Source organism: Cynoglossus semilaevis, chromosome 7 (genome assembly GCF_000523025.1).
Source record: "Cynoglossus semilaevis isolate Cse_v1.0 chromosome 7, Cse_v1.0, whole genome shotgun sequence".
Classification (NCBI taxonomy): Eukaryota; Metazoa; Chordata; class Actinopteri; order Pleuronectiformes; family Cynoglossidae; genus Cynoglossus; species Cynoglossus semilaevis.
In genome coordinates, this window is record NC_024313.1 from 6,310,810 (window position 1) to 6,334,627 (window position 23,818).

At 42.2% G+C, this 23,818-nt stretch overlaps 1 protein-coding gene across 3 annotated transcripts in view; it reads left to right on the top strand.

The window, feature by feature from the left end:
* The window catches only part of LOC103380931 (glutamate receptor ionotropic, kainate 2), a 65,281-nt gene that overhangs the window by 2,178 nt on the left and 39,285 nt on the right, over nt 1–23,818 (top strand). Inside the window, exons 1-5 of one of the 3 annotated variants that reach the window (XM_008313076.3) lie at nt 15,635–16,097; nt 16,243–16,410; nt 17,124–17,387; nt 20,409–20,590; nt 22,522–22,575. In XM_008313076.3, coding sequence (XP_008311298.2) covers nt 16,073–16,097; nt 16,243–16,410; nt 17,124–17,387; nt 20,409–20,590; nt 22,522–22,575 — 693 coding nt within the window. In that variant the 5' untranslated portion in view covers nt 15,635–16,072. Of the gene's footprint in view, nt 1–15,634; nt 16,098–16,242; nt 16,411–17,123; nt 17,388–20,408; nt 20,591–22,521; nt 22,576–23,818 lie in introns of those variants that run through there. The other 2 variants (XM_008313073.3, XM_008313074.3) reach the window with 2 other exon arrangements.

Genomic DNA, 23,818 nt, shown 5'->3' on the forward strand with positions numbered 1-23,818 from the left:
AACCTCCCAATTTTTTTGGCCAGCACGTTATTTAATTGTACCGCCCCCTGCCACTGTTGTAACTGATATTTGTTGGAGTCGTAACAAAGTCAAGTAGCCACAGTAAAATCTGAGAACATACACGACCACAAGTCAAGACGCAGTGAACCTTATTGGTCATGAAATGCAGCCTGGATCTGCACTACAAGACGTTCAGGCAGCAGAGGTCACAGCAGAGAGTCAGCTGTCAATCATCTCCACTGTCCTCGTCTTTTATCACCCTCTTAAAAAAGACAAAAACATTCTAAAAATCGAATATTCTGGTTTCTTATTGCTGCCGATATCTGACCTGATGTGTATTCGTTCACAGTCAGAACAGGTGGAGAAAGGAATGTAAGATTTGGACCAATGCTGCGTTCAAATATAAGGGTAAACATGACAAAGTACCAGGATGTGAAACTATTTCATTTTGGGATTTTTTTTTCCTCTCAGAAATGCTTGCACTGTGTTGCGGCGCTGCGTGTATTGAGTGATATAACTGCTCAATAGAGCAAACATCAACTGTTAGCCAATATCATGGCAGGAAGTCGATACGTTAAATCATGCAGTCATGGTCCAGGTGAGCGGCCGAAAATCAAACCCAGCATCAGAATGTGGAGCTGTGGTGACTCTGACGTGACGGGGTTGTTGGTGACCAGTTCACCAACTTAGGCCTACTGGGATTATTGAAGAAGAAGGGGTTTAAAAAGTGACCATAGGTGTGAATGTTAGTGTGAATGTTAGTGTGAATGGTTGTAATGTTGAGGTACAGGGGCTGTGATTGGTTGTAGTCACCCAGAGACTCTAACACTTGTCACCAAGTCACTCCTGGTGTTAGGAATGTTGTCAATGCCAATGCAGATGCAGCTGTTCTTCATGCACCACATGTCAAATGTCCCAACGTGTTGAGATGTTGAGACCAGAGGTGATTATAGTCCCTGGAAGTTCTTAGCTCTGAGCTGGAACTCATGCTTGAACTATTCTTCACTCCATATTCCAGGACCAGACAGTGATAGGATGTCCAAACTATTTTGGTCAGATATGTCACTTAAGACTACATGCATCAGGTGTCCTTCAAAAGACACTGATTTTTAACACAAATTTGTACAAAAAAAACCTCAATTTCCCCCCAATGCATCATAGTAAAAAAAAAAGCTTAAAATCAATAAACATTAAATTGAAACTTAACTAAAAAATAACCCAAAACTGGATCAAACGTTGATCATTGATCTGACTGATATACTAAACCTAAAATTCATCCTAATATAATCAAAACATAACATGGAAAACTACCCCCCCCCCCCCAAAAAAAAAATAAAAATCATCAAATCAAAGTTTAGGTCAGAAGGAGCAGAAAAGTCAGATGTTGATTCACGTTGTTGTCAACAGCTCTGCAGAGTCTCCACAGCTACAGTGAAACACACTGGACCTCAGTGGACCTGATTTTCGGGGCATTTTCCTCTTCTGCAGGACACAGTGCGCCTGGTCAGCAGATTTAGTCCCAGCTGCTCCTGCAGGAGCCTGACCGTACGAGGAGGTCAGCGGCTCCCCCGTGGAGTCGTCTGCTCCAGTCCAGACGGGCAGCTCACATTGTACTTACCACTGTTCTGCTGTCAGGCACAGACCTTTACAGGCACACACTCAGCAGAACATAGTCATGGTCTTTTGTGTTTACAGCATTAGGGTCTGAGGGACGGAGGGTGGAGAGGGTGAGGGTGAGGGGGGGCAGAAGAGGGATGGCGACAGAAGAAGGTGCAGCGATCACCAGAGCAGCAGCTGCAGGGAAATAGAATCAGATTATCATCTTCAATCTGCCGTTTTATTACAGCTAATTGGTTTAGAGAGATGCTGGAACGGACCGGGCGCAGAACCTGAGCAGGTGTCAGGAAACACAGCAGAGAGAGAGAGTTCTCTTCTCATGCCCACGTCACCTGTGGTCCTCTCAGGACAAGGATGAAGACGTTCAGAGACAGTGAAGCCAAAAGACGGCAGGATGTTTTCTTTGTCCATTTCTTTCTCCACTTGCACCAAATAAAGGCCGAGGAAACAGGCTGTAAATCTTCCTGCCTGTTTCCCAGGAACTGAACTCTGTGTTTTACACCTGCAGACTGAGCTCAGCTCACATCGATTATAAACATTAAGTAGTTTCCACCAAAAGAATTTAGAAGATAATGAGATGATGCACATGAGGAAAAAAAAGGTCAAGTGGGTTTTACTTTTCCTTTAATGCTCTCTAATCTCATAATTCCTGTTATTACAGTCTGAATCCTGACTCCAATCTCTCTCCAAGAATATTATCTTAATTCTTACATTCATCCTTAGAAAAGTCAGGACTCTTATAAATGTCAACTTAGTATAAAAGTTTATTTCTTTTCTGCTTCTAGTAAAAAAAATAAAGTAAAAATCCAGAGATTAAGCCTGCCTGTGGATTATTCCCTAAACATCTTTCCCTGTGACGGTTTAATGAGTCTAAAAATTCCCGGCTGCTTTACAGACTCCACATTGTAACAACAGTAATGAAATTAAAACAACTCATTTGACTTTGTTCATCGGATACACAGCCAAAAAAAAAAAAAAAACCCAGTTATTTTATCCTTTTTCTGCTCTTAACAAATGTTCAGTGTGCAGTGACTCACGGCTGCTGCTGTTTCACACACACACACACACACACACACACACATGTCTTATTCATGAAACGTCTGCGGGAATTAAAGACCACACTCAGATTTGGACAGACTTATTTGTGATGTCTTCACTTGGTCTGTGGCACTAACATTATCACAAACATCTTCAGACAACACTGGCAGATGCAGCCTGTCCCTGGGCTGATGCTGATGCTTATGATGCTGCTGCTGATGCTGATGCTGCTGCTGCTGATGCTGCTGATGCTGCTGATGCTGCTGATGCTGCTGCTGATGCTGCTGATGCTGCTGATGCTGCTGCTGCTGCTGATGCTGCTGCTGTTGCTGCTGCTGCTGATGCTGCTGATGCTGCTGATGCTGCTGCTGCTGCTGCTGCTGAAAGCACTGACTCAGATATTTGTTCGTTTGTTTTTTTCCCACTTATGGCCCATATTTCCGTTCGTTCAGTCATATCTGGGAGTATTTATGACACTGCAGCATTGTTTTGCATTTGAGGAAGAAAATCAAGTCTGCTGTTTGTGTGTGCATGTGCGTGCGCACACGTGTGAGAAAGAGAAACACGTACCCACACCCATCTAGAACTCTACAAGTGCATTCACCGTGTGGGAACTTAGCTGCTTTAGATACATAGGTTTTAAACAATAGCAATATTATTAATTATTATATTAGAGAATTTGTATATAATTGACTTTATTTGCTTTAAAAAATGTCCTCCAGTTATCAGTTTGCCTGACTCTAGTTTAGGGTTTGAGGGGATTGTAGATAAAACTCTGTTCCTAACATTGGCCCAGTGCCAGGATTTTAAGGCAAAAAAGGCAATTTAAACAGCGACAAAGCAGCTTAAACTATAGGGGGAAAAGATTATATGAAACTATCTCTTCTACACTTGGCAAATCATTTCCACGCTTTAAAAATACCTAGTGTGGATTTTCAAGAACAAAGAGCAGAGATGTTTCACGCATTAACATGCAGCACCACGCTGCTGGAACTGGAAGCAGTGAAATATCCAGATAGATTTCTTTAAAAAAAAAACTAAAAAAAAACCCCATGTTTACACTCCTGACTCTGTGAAGGTCTCGCTGTCATCCTTCACGTACAACAAAGGCTGGATGGTGATTAATTCAGGCTCCAGATTTTTTTGGGCATTTTTGAAATGGAAAACATCTCTGGGCTTTGAACTGAGTTTTTTTTTTTTTTTTTGGCCACTTTTCGTTGTCTTTGTGATCTGTCCCTTATCTTTCACCAGCTTAGATGAGTCAGGTTTGAGGCGGTGGTTTAAGGTGGTCAGTGTTGGTGACTGGTTTGGTTTCCGCAGCCTGTCGGAGGCTGGGGTTCGTGCCCAGACTCTCGTGATTCACAGCCAATCACGTCGTGCTGCTGTCACTCTGCCGTTCCCCCTGGTGTGGGTGAGGTCAGAGGTTACATGTGCAATTGTTCTGTGAAACGGTCCCTCGCGGAGAAGCCCACAACCTGTCCAGCTGCTGGTTGTCTGACTCTGAGGTCAGAGATGGACGTGGTCACAACAAATTATTTTCCAGGTCCAGGAAATGATTTCTGTTGCAAAATCATTTGAAGGCAGGGCAATTAAACGTTATTTTTACCCTGATAGTGTACAAAATTTTACAGTACAACGCTTAAAATGTAATATTTATATTTAGCGAAAAACGACAAAGCCAGAGCCGCTGCCTGATGACCCAGGCTGAGTCACTGATGGACGCTCCTTTAGGACTCCTTAAGTCCCTAATTAAGGAACATCTTAGAAAATCTCACTTAATCTTTAAATCTAAAGACATATAATCCCCACCAAAAGGACAACAATCAGCATCTCCTTCAAAAAGGCACATTTTTATAACCAGCCCAACATCGGCTCCTTTAGACAGAGACAGAATTCACTTTATTATGGTTTTACGTTCATTATGTATCATTTATTTTCTGGAGTCTCATCAGGTCTGTGGCTCTCTGCACCTCTGCCAGTCTATGAGATGTTTGGAATCTATGGGAAATCAATATGTTTGTATAACAAAGAGGAATTGTGAAGAAACTGGCAGCGTAACAAGAATCTGGTGCCAAGTGCCAGCTGCCATTATGTGTGAATCCATCACAGGTTACCATCTGTGAGAATGTAAACAGGAAACAGTAAAAAAAAAACCATCACACAGCATGTAAAGGACACCAACCAGTGAACTATTAATTAATTAATTAGTCAAAGGATAATTACAACCTTTACAAAGTTGCCCTGGAAATGTTTATCAAACACACAGACAGGATAAATACCAGTCTCTGACTCAGAGGTCCAACTGTCCATAATCCTGCTCCTGATCTCTTTTCTTACTTCTTTACTTCTTTCTTCTCACGTATTCATCCACAACCCGTTGAGTAGAAGAATCAGAGTCTTCAGTCAGGTTCAGATAAAACAGTGGAGCAGAGGGAACAGAGGAAAGGAGTCATCATTACGTGTCCTCCAAAACCTTGAGACATATTGTTCTGGACAGGAAATCAATGCCAGTGAAAAAAAACAACAAAAAAACCCACAGAGTCATTTAATTGGAGGGCCACATCAGATGTCCTGTGAGTGGCCCCTGGACCAGGAGTTTGGCACCACTTCATTGGAGTATTTCTCCTTGTGTGATCTCAAAATTAGTTGCTTTCACTTTAGTTGAGTTTATTTTTTTATCTCCATCTTTTTGATTAAATTATGTTTTAGACTCTGTCCATGGTGCTGAAAGGTCAGCACAGGCAAATCACTGCTTTTTAAGTGAAAACACTCAGTGGTTTTTTAAGTTTCAAGTGCATAACCAAATGACAGGATTTTGTGTGTATTATTTCTATTTTATATTTGACTTCTGGACGAATGATACGATTCTAATTTCACACCAATATTCAAAGCAACAGGACAGAAAACGACATTAGGCTTCTTGTTTTGCCGTCCCCTGGTGGACAGAGAATGTCTTTTTTTTAGGAAGCTCGTTCCCCCAGCCGGTTGCCCTCAACTCCCCTCCCCCCCGTGTATCCTTATTTCACACACAGACACGTACGGTTAGCACCAGAGTCTGGTCTGCCAACTGTGCCTTTTTTCCTCTTTTCTGTCAGTCGCTCCTCTTCATCCAGCTGGAAGGAGATGAAGGAGAATCGCAGCAGTCTAACCTGATCACTGCCGCACATCACACCCAACACAGCCACAGGGCTTTCTCTCATCCAGTCACCTTTGAATGCAGTTGAGACGTAAATGCTATTCATCACAGCAGGAACGGTCAATTCAATGTCTGGCCTGGGGGCCAATAGTGACACTTGGACAGGTTTTATTGTGGCCCGTGGGATTTTTCCTACGCTTCAGATCAAACTTTATTTGACTAATAGCTACAGTGTTCCAGAGCTAAAAATGTTACAAAAAAAACCAAGCTGTTGAACTGATAACTGCAACATGACATTGTTGTCTTTAAAATATATTTAATATATATTTCTTTCCTAAATGTTTTTCAAAATTCTTCCATTTTCTAACCGTTTATCTTAATTTTGATAGAAACGTTTTTTCTCTTTTAATTCTTCTACCTTTTAAATATTTCACAGAATATTACCAGCTACTATTGAGCTTCTGTTGTGCTCACTCCTCATCCCTTAACTGCACATCGTTGTATCCATATTTGATGAACAACACTCAGTTTTGTTAGTGTTCTGTTGAAGTCAGGACTCGGCTGCTGTAGTGGAACTGTAGTTCTTTATTCTCACTCTCCTCCACACAGACGCAGCTTATTGACTGAGGTCCTGACTGTCTGTTATCTTTTACTCGGCCGTGGTTAATGAGAGGCCGATGAACCCAGGGCAGGAGCTGACATTTTGCTGCCCCGTGGATGAGGCAGAGGGGGGAGGATGCAGGTGTCTGTTCAGGTCTAATGGACCATCCATTCAAACGTTTAATTGAGTGTCTTTTATCGGCCTCCGGTGACCTCTTTTATTCTCCGTTTCTCCCTCCTCGTTTTCCTCACTCATCTCTTTTTTTTAATAACCCACCCTTCCGTTCTTCCTCCTCCCCCGTCTCCCAAATCTACTCTCTCCTGTTATTGTCAGCCCACCCGTCTACCATCTGCCTAATCTACCTCCATCTGCAGACATCCGGCCAATCACATGTTGTTTTCTAAACACATCTGACAACTGGTGAGGAAAACAGTGCGATGCTCGGCTTCTTTTTCACCAATCGATACAGAAAATGGAATTTTCCTCCCCGTTTTATTATGTTTTCCTTCTCCTTCGTCGGCCACTGACGCTCATCTCTGTGTCACCCTTTTCTTCCTCACCTCGTTCTCCCTCCCAGTCACTCAGCTGTCGCCCTTTCTCAGTGTCACACTCATAAAGCTGAAGACTTGAACATACGTGTGTTCATTGTCATGTCGTTCCCAGTAGTAAATGTTAGCTCGTCACAGAGGGATTTATAGACGTCATTTCTGTCAAAGGTCGTCCGCTCGTCTCTGTCACACAGACGTCTTCCACACCATTTCCGTTCTTTTGCCTTCTCCCTGTCATCTGCGTATGTAATTTAGAAGATTGCTGCCTTTATCTGGGCACACACAACATGACCCCGCCCCTCCTCGCCCCTCGCCCTCCCCGCCTACACCTGCTGCCAGTTCTACAGTTGAGAACACAGATAGGAAATACTTCAGAAGTATGAAGATGTTGGGAAGTCTTGAGTTCTTCTTTTTCTTCCATTTCCTTCCGTGTGCAGAAGCAGATGATCTGTATCCTCCCGTCTTCTCTGCCTTCTCTCTGTTAAAAAAAAAGGGAAAACGCAGCTGAGACTGCTAAAGAGCCGCTTCCTGAATTAATTCTTGACCTTTACTTGTGATGACAGATAACATCTGCCCTACACTGCCAAAGGAAGTCTAATTTTACAGCCATTTTGTCCAAAATTACAATGGGGAGAGTGTAATACAGGCCGACGGTGATGAGCAGCAGTACAGTGAGAATTAAAATGAGGGCAGGATATTCATATAATAATTCCCTCTGCAACAGTATAATTAGAACTCGACAAACGCCCTGTCCTTTAGAACGGTTTCCTATGGAACAGTTTATTATCAAAAAGACTGTTATTTCCGACGAGTGATTGTTGGTCTGGCTCCGTACTTGTCGGCTCTCTTTTCTTTCTGGTCTGAAAAGGTTCGTGCCTCACATGTAAAACTCTGGGCGATGGCAGAGCAGACGGATGAAAATCTTAGCAACACCATTTTTGGCAAGTACGAGGTGAGACAGTTGGAAATCCTGCTGCTTAACTACCAGAGACTTTGTTTTAAGACCTGAAGATTACGCTTCGTCAGATTTCCATGTTTATTTTGGTGAGCTGTAACAGCCTGAGGACCGGAGCGCGCGTCCAAAGATGCTGGAGGAGAAAACCTCCGTTGATCCTCCTTCCTTCTCCTCCTCGCCTCCTGCCATGCCACAAATGGAAGGTGGAGGGGTTATTTTATTTATCACGAGGAGGAAGTTGATTATAAAATGCTAAAGCGTAGCATGGATACGGTTATGATGCTCTCAAGGCTGGACTCCCCCTCCTTTGTGAGCCTACGGTGGATAATTAGCATCTCTCACACGTGCTTAGGCTTGATTAAAACTCAGTTTGCACTAAGCAGCGTTGCGAGGTCGCCATCTGTCACCTGCCGAGGCCGCGGCGAGTTGTACTCTACGGTCTGAGCGAGGACAGCGATGACGATGATGAGGCTGTGAATGTGGGAGGCTGGTTGAGAAGGGAAACTAAATATGGGGCGCGGCGAGAGGACTAGCCGAGATGCGGAGGCACTAGGCGTCAGGGAGATTTGTGTTGATCGCCATCTCTGCGGCTGCTGAATCAGAGCGCCGTCACTTCACTTCCCTTCTCTTCTCTCCATACTGCAGTTTTTGCATTTGTCCTCCTTCACTTTAACGCCTCGTCCTTGTGACAGCAGTTTTGGGAATACAGTTGTTTACGCTTGTACGCCTTATCAGGAGTGTGAGGGTTCTTAAAAGCTTTATGAAACCTGGAGTGTATGAAAGGCACAGCTGTAATGACTTACCTTCAGTGAGCTGCTGTGATAAATCCTACTGGAGGAGATGAAACGCAGAACATCAGACTTTAATACTGCTCAGTAAACAAACAAACAAACAAACAGAGAATTCATGAGAAAACTCAAAAATACTACGGTCACAAACGTCTCAATTTGACCCGGAACAAATCTGTGTTTGTGTTTGTGTGAAGGACAGTCTAGGACAGTGTGAGGAGACCGTTCTTGGACCAGAGTTTCTGTAGTTTTAAAGGGTCACGGGGTCACATTCACACACAACAAGAATCTGTTCTAATTCCTCAGTAAAAACCGTTCCAGTCAGACTGTCCGATCCCTGATTTCAGCCCCAGTAAAGAATACGTTGTCAGCCGTAGTTGACTTGAGATAAATTGAGGGGAAAAAGGATTTTCTCAATGACCTGGAGAGAAGTAACATAAAGACAATGGAAAAGTCTTGGCTTTGACCGAGAAGAAAGATTTACTGAAGCTCCACTGCTCTCAGAGCCAGGCATCGCTCAGCAGCGCCCGGAGGAAGAGGATGTGTGGTGAGTGTCTCGCTGCCTCTGTGTGTGTATGTGTGTGTGTGTGTGTGTTTGTGTGTGATATTACAGCCACTTTAATGACTCCTCTCTGTTCCCTGTTTTTCTGCTGATATGTGAACGTCAGAAGTTTCAGAGAATTATTTTTTTTGTACCAATAAAAAGATACATTTTTATTTCATTTTTATGAGCTGACTACGCTCTCATACTCCTCTGTGACCTAAAGAAGATAAGATACAAGTGTTAGCTAATAGTTACCATACAGTAATGGCTAACAGCTCAAAGTCCACAGCAAAGGTTCGTTCAATACAGGTTAAAGTTCAACAGACAGGACGTTAAAAGACATGTAGCACACAGAAGCTAAAACAAGTCGTTAGAGTTCAAAAGTGACATGTAGCACACAGAAGCTAAAACAAAACAAAAACAAGTCGTTAGAGTTCAAAAGCGACATTTTAATATTTAGCTCAGTTAATTACAAAATATAAAGTTGATCACATGGTGGCGCTTTGGCCCAGAGGCAATGTCTCTGTCGTTGGTGTGGAACCCCAGGGTTCTCCACCTTCCAGTGGACTCACCACCGGCAGGAAGGTTCAGGATCAGCATCCCGATAATGGATAAGCTGATGAAAATGGATGGATGGATGGATGATTGGATGGATGGATGGATGGATGGATGGATAACAACCAACCAACTGTATATTATGTTGTTCTGAACATTTTGCTCTGACAAAATCATCACAGTTTACATGTGGATGTTTTAAAGACCTCATCCTGATGAACAAAAATAGCCTCACTTTTAACTCCGAGACAAACCACAGGCTGCAGGTCTTAATTGAATTATTGAGCTGCTATGAATTATTGATCCATCAATTACAGCGTGAGGCCATTCTTCCTGTGTACATATCAATTTAAGAAGCAGAAATGGTTTCTCCTTTGTGGTGGAGATAGAAAACATTTTCAGATCATTTGTGGGGTTTTATTTTTCAAAGAAAGAATGTGGCTTTTGTTTGTTAGTTTGAAAATAAGCAAAGACAGAAACACAGGATCAATATTTCCACTGACGGTGATGATTTGTTGTATTGAGCCAATCAGGAATGTGTCACTTGATCTAACAATGCGGCTGTGAAGGTTCTAGAAAGATGAAGGATCTTTCTTTAAATGTGATCGCAATACCTCTCATTTCCCACTAGTTGGTGCTCCGTTTCAGCTGATTTCATAATTTCACAGAAAGGGGGAAAGTGTGAGCAGATCCGAGTCATTGGAGACCAAACCTGTGGAAATGTACTCACAGCTTTGACACAATTAGAACCAAAAGAAGTCTGGGTTTGACAAATTAGCACGCAGAATGTCAGTGGGTAGTTTAGCACTTCTACACTGAGCCCGCTGCAAATTAACACTCTTTTGAAGAGTGAGCTGCCACTTTATTATGAACTGAGAGAGAGAGAGAGAGAGAGAGTGGGGGGGGGGGGGGGGGGGGGCAGTGGCAATTAGCACATCTGTTGCTAGTTCAGGATTAAATCCTGTTCTATGATGAACTCCTGCTCAGAGTTGGATCACAGACCTGGTCAGTGACTGATGACGTTTCTAATGTATCGACAGTAGGTGTGTGTGTGTGTGTGTTCACTGTTTATATATCATATATCGTGGGGACAAAATATGTTTTCTCACTCAGGTGATGGGACGTTTTTGGATGCGTGGACAAAAACCCCAGCTCCTCTGAGTCCTGCAGGGATTATTGCTTTTTGTGTCACTGCTTTAACTGAAGTCCAATATGAGCTCAGTGTTTCTGACAGAATAAGGTGTTGCCTTCAGGGACATTTGGGAATGTTTCCATAAGAATTAAGAAAAAAACTGTTTTTTCAATGCCAACTTTAGTGCTTTTCACCTTTAAATATATATTTATATTATATATTAAATTTAAACAGTTCTAGAACATTTTGGTCCAATTGTGTTTTTTCATGTGTTTAAGCTTCAGAAGTAATGATGAAACCAATGTTCACCCAGTGTGTGTGTGTGTGTGTGTGTGCTCACTCATTAAGAGAGATTGATCAGATTGATCCTTTGGCAATGCTAAAGCTAATTATTACCCAGACTGGAGTGCAGCGGAACTGAAGTGTCTTTGGACGCCGCCGGCGTGGGCTTTAAATTCTCACATCAGTCACATTTTCCACAGACTCAGTTGTTTCTCACCTGACAGGTTGGTTTTGGCTGAGTCTGTGCTGCTAGTGTGTGTGTGTGTGTGTGTGTTTGTTTCAGTTTAAGGCCTTAGCAGGTGACAGTTCAGTTCAGTCCAGTCCAGGTCACTGCAGACCAAACGTTGACGTCAGGTTCACGTACAGTTGTCCTCACACGAACCATCTCCATAACACTGTTGATGGACGAAGATATGGATTTTCTTGCTGAATCCTTGGACTTATTGACTTTATGTTTTCACTCATTTAAAGTATCTGTCGCGGGGTTTTTTTTTCTTCCAGAGCTGAAGATATTTATGGCTCAGTGTTACACATGATGCTGAATATTAAAAAAAACAAAACAACCTGATAATCGATTATAAAATATTACCAGTCCAACTAAGACCAAAAGACGGCTGTGGAGCAGCCCAGGAAGGTCAGTGGACACAGAGGGAGCGTCCAACTAAGACCAAATGGTGACGACTCTCTGCAGGCCGTCATGCATCAAGTTCCATTCTCTGCCAAACATGTCATGGGAGCACTCCCGCCGAGGATTTCTGGGATATTTACAGACTATTTCCATCATTTCTTTTTCACTTCCTTGTCTCTTGTTGACCCTAAGCTGGATCTGGAAGCCAGAAGAAGAACAGAGGAGTCAGGCCAGGGGCTCCAGGGTCGGGGGTTTGGGAGGGGGAGGTTTTTAAGAAAACATGACTTCTCTGGGCGTCCTGCCCCAGTCACATCAGTCACATTAGTCACACAGACTCACCAGCCACACGATTTCGGCCACTCTTCCTCGACCAATCAGCTGTTCAGATTCCAGAGGTACAGATGCCTCTCAGCCTTAGCCTCAGATGCATGAGTCGCCATGGCAACACACGTGACTCACATTGTACAAGAGCGTCTTTGAAGCAAGACAGCAAGAGGATGTTTTATTCACCATCCCTCTGAGTAAATGACCACCCCCTCACCTCACCCCCCCCCCCCCCCCCCCCCCCCCCCACCTCCCCCCTCCTATTGGGAAATCCAGAGAAGGATATTTTTTTTCCCCATAAGCCAAACATTTACTCTCCGCTCCCCAGAGATAGAACCGTCCCAGAAACATTCCAAGGCCAGACCAGGGACTCACTTCCTCAGGGTGTCCTTGGTCTGCCCTGGGGTTCTCTTGGCAGGCCCAGAGTCCAGGGAGGACTCCTGACTGGATGCCAGTATCACCACCGTCTGTCCAGATCTGTCTTTTCATCACCAGCACCATCATCATGAATTAGAACCTGGATTTCATTCCAGAGTCACCAAGGCAACAGTCTGCAAACACTCAGCCCAATTAACCTGACGTTAGTCAAAGGAAAGTGAAAAGTGAAATTCAAGGTTTAATTAAAATGTTTAGTTTTGTCCTTGAATTGTTCTTGTCTTAAACGGAGCCATTTTATTGGCCAACTCAGACCAATCAGACGTGAGTGTACAAACATCTAATGGCAATAACATTTACATACTGTGTGTGTGTGTGTGGGTGGTGGTGGGGGGGGCTACACTGCCATCCCACACACACACAGATTGATTGGCGGACGTATATGCACTCTGTCGACAGTGGGCTCAGCAGCTGCGTTCTCTCGTCAGGGTGATTATCTCCCTCATAACTCACTTACAGCTTTCATTTGCTCCATAATTCACACCAGTCCCAATGATGGCAGCTCCATAATTCACACACACGCTGATTATCTCAGCTGTAAGTCACACACCTGCGACGGAACACAAGTGCTACAGTAAAAAGCAAAAAAAAAAGAGAGAGAGACAGAGAGAAGCGGTCAAACAATGGAAGAAGAAGACGGAGCAACACAATTAACTGAAACACAGAGTAAATATTTACACTTTAATATGTTAAATATTACAGGCAATTATAGCAGGAAAAGTGCTATAGGTTAGGTTGCACTAGAAAAGCTAAAAGTTAGCAACAAAAAACTTAAAATTTGGGGAGAAAAATTGTCAGAATTGTTTAATAGTGGTGTAAATAAAATGAAATCCACTTATAAAAAAACACTGAAATACATAAATAATCCAGAGCCTGAAGGATTTCAGGAAGTTATATCCAGCAGTAGTTGTCTTGAATTGCTAAAAGCTAAATAGCTAAATGTTAGCTGTTTTTAACTAGTGTGAAGCAACTTTTCACGATCAGTCAATGGTTTAAATAAACCATGACTCAGTGACCGCTGCTTCAAATGTCGCTCTGATGGTTCTGCTCTTTGCAGATATAGAACTCATTCTTCAGAGTCCACACCATATCTAATTCACTGAACTCAGCTCCACATCCTTCTCCTCTCTGCTTCTCTTCTTCTCTGCCAGTGGTTCAACAGTCCAGTCAAGCTCTCTCTCTGCCCCCGCGGGGCAATTGTACAATAATGATTTATTAGCCTGGACAGACTCCGTTCTTCTCTGCTGTAATGGAGGTTCTTGGCCATTCATTCTTACATTAACGTTCCGTCCCAGTGAAATGAAACGCCATGATGTTCACATCCACACTACTGCTGTAGAGCAGGCCGACTCACGGCCGCTGGGACCCGGTCTCTGGAGCTCACTCACCCAGTCAGACCTAAATGTCACACTTGGGCGACTTGTTTGTCAGTAAGATATATTTTAACAGTCAGATTATTGTAGAACTGTTAGAACGTCAAGGAGGAAATGATAGAACTATTGTTGTGCCCCCACCCGGACCCTAGAAGACAAGAATTGGGACATGGTGACTTGAAGATGGAAATATGAAAGAAAAAGGTCTCCAGGAGTCGGTGGCAAAATAAGGTTCTGGTCCCAGTTTGGTGTCCCAACAACTGTTGAAGAACTACCTACTGTATCTCTACGACAGAAGAACATCAAATATGGAGGAACTGAAGAGAGTCCCGAAGGAGGACGTGTTGACATCTATAAAACTGAACTCTGTTATTCAGGATGATTGGTGACGTTGTCTTCTAAGATCAAGATAGGACGAAATGCAATTTTAGAATTCTTCAGTTTCTATACTACTCCGGGAGGCTAATAATCTGCTGAGTGTGCACAAACATGTCACAAATAAAAAAAAGGTTACAGTCGGACAGCGGCGCGATGACAGTGATAAACCTCCACCTCACTCAGTTAATGACATCTTTGCCTGGCTGCACCTCTTTTTTTTTCTTTTTTAAAAAAAAATCAATCTCTGATGCTATTTATAGCCGCTGTGTCTCTTACTGCAAATCCATCCTCCTCCCTCCGTCTCCCTCTCATGACTTCTGCTCTCACTTCTGTAATTGAATCAATAAACTGACTTTAACTTTTATTTTAACGTCTTAGTTAGAATTCCCCCCCTCCCCCTCGTCCTCTGGTGGATGGACTTCCAACCTCGGTTCTCATCTTCACAAATGTTTCCTCAGAGCACAGATCACAGCCCTCCTTTCATCTTCTGCCTTTTGCGTCCCTCTCTGAAGTTTGATTTCTATAAATCCTTCCCAGGATTTGGTCCATCCCAAATTGTCAACCCAGGTCTGCTGAGACATTCAGCAGACATGGAATTTGTTTCTTCTTCCTCATTATCACACCCTTCAGCAGAAAAGTCGGTACCGTTCCCAAATTGGAGTAACGTACAGCTGATGTAGACAAATGTTTTGTGTTTGTTTGCTTCTGTTGGAGCCTACAGCTGTGTTACTGAGATCTGCTTTGTTAGTCCATTATGTGTCACACGCTGACACACTGCACCACCTTCTCTGTGTAATCCTAATGATGGATATGTCACAGCGCTTTGTCATCACCGTCCTCATTTTCACCTGAAATAGACACTCTCTGATGAGACCGGGACCTTAATGAGACGGAGCAAAAATACATCCACACAGACCACCAGGTCATGTGATCCCATGGTTCACTAATTGATGTGGCACTGGGCGTTCATAGGTTTAAATTAAGTATAGTATTAGTATTACATTAATAATAATAATAATAATGTTTCTTTATCTCCAATAAATAAACAGAATATCAGGTATAAGAAAAGAAAACAAGTATAGAGTATTGTAACGTTGTGTTATATAGATCTACTTTTTTTCTGACGGTTCTTGGGTGGCTTGAACGCACCATGTTGTAGCGCACATGCGCAGTGTGTTCTGTACCGTGTTTTTGGTTTAGAGCAACAGTGCTAACTACAGGTGAGCTAATTAACCGCGAGCTAACAAAATAAAAGCTGCCTCTTCCTTATTCTACCGCCCCACTACGGTATTATATATGTCCTGTGTTCATATATTCACTGTATTTTGTTGTAATTAGCAGTTAAAATGATACAAACAGTTGTGGATATTTAAATTAATAAAAATCAGAACAGTGAAAAGGGCTCTTCATCTTTTTCGGATTCTCGCGTCTTCTCCATTTTCCTTTAATATTTCTGTGTTCCTGCCAAGACCCATCTCTCTACTCTGGTCTCATTGGAGAATCATTAAACTCAATTGGGCAGAATTAAAGAGTGAACCCTTTCAGTCGGGGCCGTTGGAGGGGAGTTAAAGCAGGTCACCCACCCCTGAACTCTCCTCCCCACGCAGCTAATTGGCAATAATTACACAGACGAAGGCGACAGAATGTAAATCAGCTAACAGCTCACGTCGCGTCCCTGAGATCAGCGGCTGAGACACAGCGTTGTGAGGCACGATATCAGCAGAGATGTGAGAGTGGAATGGAAAACAATAGCCCTGTTGGAGGTGCAATTACCTGCATCTTATTGAACATTTACTTAAACGCTGCTGGTGTTAATAGATCTGTTGCAGTTACGAGAGAAAAGAAGCCGTTAGTCCACGTCACTGAAACTCCCCTTTGGTTTTCTTTTTTTCTTTTTTTACCTTTCAGGAGGAATATTTGAATCCATTGAGAGCGGCCCCTCAGGCGCAGAGGAACTTGCCTTCAAATTTGCCTTGAACACAATCAACAGGAACCGCACCTTGCTCCCCAACACCACGCTGACCTATGACATCCAGAGAATAAACATCTTTGACAGCTTTGAGGCCTCCAGAAAAGGTGATTCTATGTAGTAAAAATGTGTAAAAAGTGTATTTTTTTTACACATTTTGTTACTAATGAGTACAGTTTAAACACAGAATTTTCTTTATTAAATGTATGGTATTAAATGTAAACATTCTATAGAAATCAGACTTCAGAAAAAAGGAGAAATGGTCATAAAAAGGACCATCCAGTAATATTAATTATCATGTGTCTCCACTGTGTGGATGACTGATGACTTATGTGTGACAGGTCAGATTAATTGTATTTAATACAAAGGAAATCGGTCAACTGACATCTGACAGATTATCAGCAGAAGACACAGATAAACCTTATTCCTGATTTTTTTTCCTGATGTGACAGTTATACCAAAATGTTAACTAAACTTTAATAATATTTAAAATTAATGTTTTGAAATGACTAACAGAGTCGCAGCAGTCATTTTGTTGTGCTAGCTACACAGCTATACGCAGCAGCCCACTGCCATTTAAGAAATTAGCTGCAGGATGATTTTATAGTTAATCTGGAGATATAAGAAAATCTGACAACCACAGATACAATCAAACTCTGAGTATTTTCTCAGGAAGTTTCAGCCACTCTGGATCCAATTATACGTTAGCTAGCTTAGCTTGATGCCATCGAACAACTCTCTTGGTTTTTCACACAGTGCTGTTTGTGGAATGGTATGTTCCAGTGGTTTCATTAACTGGTTCTTGTGCTGCTCTAACCAGCATGTGATCAGCTTTCCCTCGGCGTGGCGGCCATTTTTGGCCCCTCACACAGCTCGTCGGCCAATGCCGTCCAGTCCATCTGCAACGCTCTGGGCGTGCCTCACATCCAGACCAAGTGGAAGCACCAGGTGTCCGACAACAGGGATTCCTATTATGTCAGCTTGTACCCCGACTTCTCGTCCCTCAGCAGAGCCATCCTGGACCTGGTGCACTTCTTCAAGTGGAGGACGGTCACTGTCGTTTATGACGACAGCACAGGTACAGGTACAGTCAGTGTCTGTCCTTACCTTCCAGTGATGTGAGTGGTTGTGTGCGATGGTGATGAATGTGATGTCCCTCCTCAGCTGTGGGGAAAACCGTAAGAGGTGCCAGGTGAGCGCCGAGTCCTTTGTAACCTGTCAGGTTGATTCAGAAATCAATGGCTGACTGTTCTGCCTCAGTCCTCCAGGTTCTGCCAATGTCAGTGTCTCGGGAGGGTGAGGGAAAAAGAAGCACCTTACCCAGAATGACCCAGTGTCTTTTCAGATTAATCCAATGCAGAATCCTAGTATGAGACAGCTGACAACAGCCATTAATAACTGGGCCGACACTTGATCTCTGAGGGTGGCTATCAAACGTGTCTGTGAGCCGTTTCTTGGATCCTCCGACTTTGTAAAGTGGCTCGTAATATGCATTTTTTAAAAGAGAAGTTGTATTTTAAACCTGAGCGGGGTGATGTCTTTATGAGGTAAAAGTGCAAGCGCTCGCTCCAGAGGAGGAGATAACAATATTCAAATGCCTGCTTGCAATTTACGAGCGATTTGGAATGATGTGGGTGACAAGTTAATGTAAGTAAATTAGACAGAGTCGAGAGGAGGTTTAAATTTTAGACAGGTTGCATAATGAATTTGCAGTCAGAGAAAATGAACATTGTCTCCCTGTTGACATCCTAAAACGTTCCTCTTAGCGCATTTAAAGCTGCTGCTTTTAGCAACTCAAGGTTCCTTGGAAGTGTTGGTTTTACTGCTGCCTCCCTGACCTCCGCTGAGTCCACTTCTGCAGCTGTTGCATCTGCAGTGGTAAATTTCCAGTGCTGGAAATCATTAGCATTAACCTTCAATGGTGTAACATGGGCTCGTCCCATTCGCCACATCACTCTGACTCATCGTTTTGACCTCTCTCCACGTTGTGCCTCCAAGCTCCGTATGTTAACACCCTCATTCTTGACAAGCTGCTCCAGTGAGACGTCCAAAGGTGACCTCCGGCCCCTTCCTCTGTCAGATTAGCAGCAGCTGAAGCCCCCTCAGTGGGGCATTTTTGGTGTAATACACCTGATGACCTGAAATGTATGACAGCTGCATGGCCGCACAGCAGCAGCACGACCCCGCCACTCCACCGCCCCACCGCTCCGCCGCCCGCTCCCATCCTATAATCACACAGCTTCATGCTCCACGGCTCCACGCTGCTGATTGGTTCATATCTGACAACTGGCAGCAGAAACTATCAGAGGGGATAAAATATTCACACAGTCCATGGAACGATCAACAGAGAAAGTCAGAAAGCATCACCTCGAGCACAAAAACATCCACGCTGACGTTTGGAGCCAAAATATCAGAAAATATATGTACTGGCCATTTAATCTGAGTAAATCATCCAATCTTCTGATTCAGGATTAAAAATCCAAGATTCAGGATTTTATTGTCATATTTTTTCAAAGTGTTTCATCACTTTATCGTACATATAGAACATACCACAAAAAAAGGATAGTGTAAAAATTGAATTAAATTAACTTGTCCAAATTGATTTAAAGGGCGTAAGGTGACCAAGGAAAAATGGACATTTATTTATTTTATTAAAGAACATGGTTAAGAACAGAAAATCATGATTTTGTTTAAAACACTGACAGACAGAACACAAGAAAGTTCTGTGTGGAAAAAATACAATATCAACCACATTTCCAGCCTGGCGTAGCTAATATAGTGGCTGTAAATGTCAGTGTGAACAGCAGCAGAACATCTCAGAAATGATTGACTCTACAGACATGTACAGGGATTAACTGATGAAAGCTGCAGAGGGATCACATTTTACCCAAACAATGGATTTTCTTTCCCAACACAAAACAGAACATGTTCCTATTTTACACCAGCCTCACTCCAGGCCTTGGGTAGATCTGAAGCTCAGGCAGTAACACCAATAAGCTGCTCACATAGCACTTCATTTCAAAATAAAAAATAGGCTTAGCCGCCTTAAAGTGGTTCCATGGAAGCAAAAAAAAAAAAAAAAAAAATCCTATCTCTCTCACAAACGATCCTCGCTGCTCCAGCCATTTTTATACCCATGACAAGTAATCATCTCTCCCATCAATCCGACCGCTTTCATCCCTGAACTCTGAAGTTCTTTACTGAGAGAGAAACTCATTGTAATCTCATCACAGCATCTCCCGGAGAGCTTTCTACCTGAGCGTGTGGTCGACAAATGAAAGGTGAAGATTGTAGCTCGCCGTGTGACGGCAGCTCCAGGCACCCTGGGGGCAAGAACGAGCTGGGCAAAGAGAGACGTTCTCATCAGAGCACATCTGAGGAGTGGCTGAGAGGCAGGGGAGGCCACTATTTTCATCAGCATCCAAATTTACCTTCCCTGGTTTTAAGTTGACATACCTGCCTACCCGAGAGTGACACCTATATGTTAATAAGTGGAACTTCTTCAAACTTCAATGAAAAAAAAAAGGTCAAATTTTGTGGTTCATTGTTGAATAAGCATTAACATAAACAAATGCTCAGTTGTTTTCAGTGCATTTCTACTGATCAGAGAAGTCAGGTTCAGCTGCCGTCGTGGAATTCACCGAGTTATTGGACTGGACAGTTGGAATTTCTGCAAAACAACCATCTTGTACAAAAGTTGGAATGATTCGAGAAGTCAGGGGTGAAGACCATGACTTGAACAGTAAATCTGCTGTGTATATTAGATGACCTGATGGGCAGATCCACTGTAGATTGTTGGTGTTTGTTGGATTTAATAAGAAGCAGCGTTATATGTTACCGTGGTGCTAAGCTCTCTTGACGTGTCTTTGAAAGTCTGTTTTTACTGCCAGGCAACTGTAGGAGGATCAATCAGCCACGGATAAAAATCCATGTACTGTATTCAAGTCTTTTTTTAAGCTAAGAGAAACTAAATCCAGTTGTTTTCTTTTGGCCTCTTTAAGATCAGAGCCGTTAAAAAATGGCAGCAGATCAAGCATGCCTCCTGCCTTCAACCTCTATGAAATTACATTTTTTTCTCACTTTACATTTCTTTTTTTGTCTCTAGGTCTCATTCGACTGCAGGAGCTCATCAAGGCACCGTCACGGTACAACATCCGTTTGAAGATTCGACAGCTGTCCACGGAGACTAAGGATGCCAAGCCTCTGCTGAAGGAGATGAAGAAAGCCAAGGAGTTTCACATAATCTTCGACTGTGGCCATGAGATGGCTGCCTGGATCCTGAAGCAGGTACAGAAAAACACGCTAAAGAGACACGCTACATCACATGTCATGGACAGTATCAGTATCTATAATATTGGGCAGATACAGAGGCAACATTAGAAGTTCAGGTGTGTGACAACGAAAATGCCTTCTGTGTTATATTACTTTTGACATTTTGCAAAATGTTCAGGCTGCTGAAGATGGAAATATTTTAGGAAAATACTGCAAAGGTTTCTACTTTGAAATAAAATTCATAAAAAATACCGTGATGAATAAAACTTTTGTCATTATAATGCCATTATTGTTTTGTGAGGCATTTTCAAAATGTTTACTCTCCTGTCAGGAATTCTGGTAATAAAGTTATTATTCACTGTTTGAACAACAGTGAAAAACCCTACAGCTATATTATAGCCTTTAAAAATCATTTTTTTATTATAGATATATTTGGATCTATTTCCCACTAGTAAACATTTTTAAACGGCAGCATTTGCAGATTAAACACTGACAAAGAGCAGTTGCAGACAGACGTTTTGCTTTATTAGAAAAAATGTGCAGCCTTTTCCTCCCATTAGTCAGACATGGACCGTAGTGGAAGTTAAGCCGACGTTCTGCTGCATTAGTGAACAATGAGCACTTTTAATCATGGCACTTATTCAATTTAATTAAGGACAAATTAACCGTAGTCTTAAAATTTACATATTTGCCCCCCTGATAGAAACATATAGTGGCGACATAGACTCACAGTTCATTCATTATGCATTCGTGCTCAAACAATAAACTGCTACGTGTTCCCTTTATTACCCGCTCTCTCTTTAAGCAATGATCCAAATGACTCCGATAACTTCTTCCTGCTCCTTAATCTTGGCAAAAGAAGATGAGATCTGTACCACTGACCCCGTCATAATAGCTTCACTCCATCGCACAATAAAGGTTTTTTAATTAGAAAGTCTAATTCTGCTCACAGGCATGTTAAATTCATTTAGCAGAGGAACATTATTTATGAGAGCTGCAGGGCTCCTCGGTGAATGGGAGTCTTATTGCTGCGCCTCCTCTACACACTTGTATTGTCTACGGTGGAGCAACAAGAATGATTAGTTTATAGATGATGAATATTTGGAACAAACAGCCATCGTAATACAAACACTGTAAGTCACAGCACAGTTCCAGCTTCAAAAAAAAAAAAAAAAAAAGAAAGAAAGTCTGTCACATTTTCAACAGTTCTGCCTTCCTCCCTGTGGCTACACACATTTTTGTGCCAAATAAAACTGTTTTGGCAAAATGATATGTTTTTGTCCTTTTGTCGTCGTGCTTTAAGAGAGCGGAAGCTGCGAAGTAAACAACATCCTGTCAACACAAACAACACGTTTGGTGTGAAAGATAATTATTTAAAAACATCTCAAAATAATATTTTAATTAAAAAAAAGGTAACAAATACAACTTCATCATTGTTTCCTCCAGTTTTTGTCTCCAGTGTTTGGTCCTTTTCTATTGTCTGTAATTTTGTTCTTTCTTTTCTACTTGTAGCTTTTGAAGATTTTTTTTTTGCTTGTTTTCAACATTTCTAAATAATCATATTTTTTTCATCTTTTGAAGATTTTTTTTTTTGCTTTTTGCTTTTTTTTTGACAATTTTTAGCTATTTAAAGGTGAACCTATAATTAGGTTTATAACTTTGACAATTTTTAGCTATTTAAAGGTGCACCTATAATTAGGATTATAACTTATTTATTTATTTATTTATTTTAGCTCCTAATGCTGTTATTTAAACATATTTCCTTACTTCTTTTACCAAGCCCTGAAGGTAGTTTACTCCTAGGATTACAGTCCACTTACCTTTGCTGGATGTCAACATCCAACTGCTCACATTTGACGGTGGCTGAATAAAAACGGTCAAATATTCGGGGTATGACGTTTGTAAAACATTCAAACTTACGACCAAATCTTTTTTCCTCCCCTCAGGCTCTCGCCATGGGTATGATGACGGAGTACTACCATTATATTTTTACTACTCTGGTAAGTACAAAACCACTCTCATATTTGGAGAAAAGGCACTTACACTGTGTATGTTTTTGATTAGTTCTTGCACTGTGCCATCTGCGATTGTGTTCCGGCATATATTTATTTATTTTCTTCTGTTTCTGGCGTTGTTGGAGTGCAAACACTCACCTGTTTACTTGTTGTGAGGCAAAACCTCATCCATCTGCCTGAGTGTCTGGTAGCAGTGTTTTTGTCTCTGAGAAGATAATTAAATATAACTCTACCACGGAGCTGGCCAAAGACGGGGGGGAAAAAACACTTTCTCTTCCTGGGATATAGCCAGACTTAAAAGTTGAGTTATTGTCATGCAGTTGATCAAAACGTGATATAAAAAAAATAAATAGAAGTTTCTTTTCAAACACCAACTGTGAGAAAGTTTCACATGAGCTTATTTTGGGGGAAAGAACTGCACCCTCCCCTCCTCACCCTCGATCGTCTGTCCACATCCGCTGAAAACAAAAACAGTCAGATATATGTTATTCTGACTCTTGTAGCGATTGAAGTTCCCTGAAACTTCTTTGATCCAGCCACTACAAAGATTGCGACGCTTCAGCGAAAGGGGAAAAAAAACATCAGCACATCTTTGCAGAGAAATGGAAGGCAGTGAGAGCTCAGATAATGGCCTGCAGCAGATGAGACTGTCGCTCATTTGGTCCATTATACTTCCAACAAACTAATGGCCTGCTGTGTCGTTGGCAGCACAGTCACGAAAGCAGAGGTAGAGGTAGAGGTTAGTAAAAGAACTGACCTGAGAGAGACACAGACAGAGACAGAGACAGAGACGTCCATACCAGAACTGAGCTTCAGATAAAAGCAAGAAAGAAAAACCAGCAGGTAGAGTCGATGTAAAAAGAAAACATCATTATTAAAATGACACAAATTTTAAAATGTTGCTTTCAACTGATTATCTTTCCATTAACTGGAAATCAGTTTAAAAAAAAAATAAAATAATGTGTAGCAGTTGTCAAAGTTCTACAAAAAGCTAACAAAGCATTCCAGTGATCTCATTGTTCATAGCTCCAGTCAGGAGGTCAGGAGGTCAGGAGGAACGTCTTCATTGTTCATAGCTCCAGTCAGGAGGTTGCAGAAGAACGTCCGAGGTACCAGCAGTACAATAGAACACAGTAAAAATAGTCGTAATGAGGCGGAGCAGATATGACAGAAGCCTGACATTAGCAGGAACTGGATGTCTTCCAGAAATAGATCTTAAACACTGGAC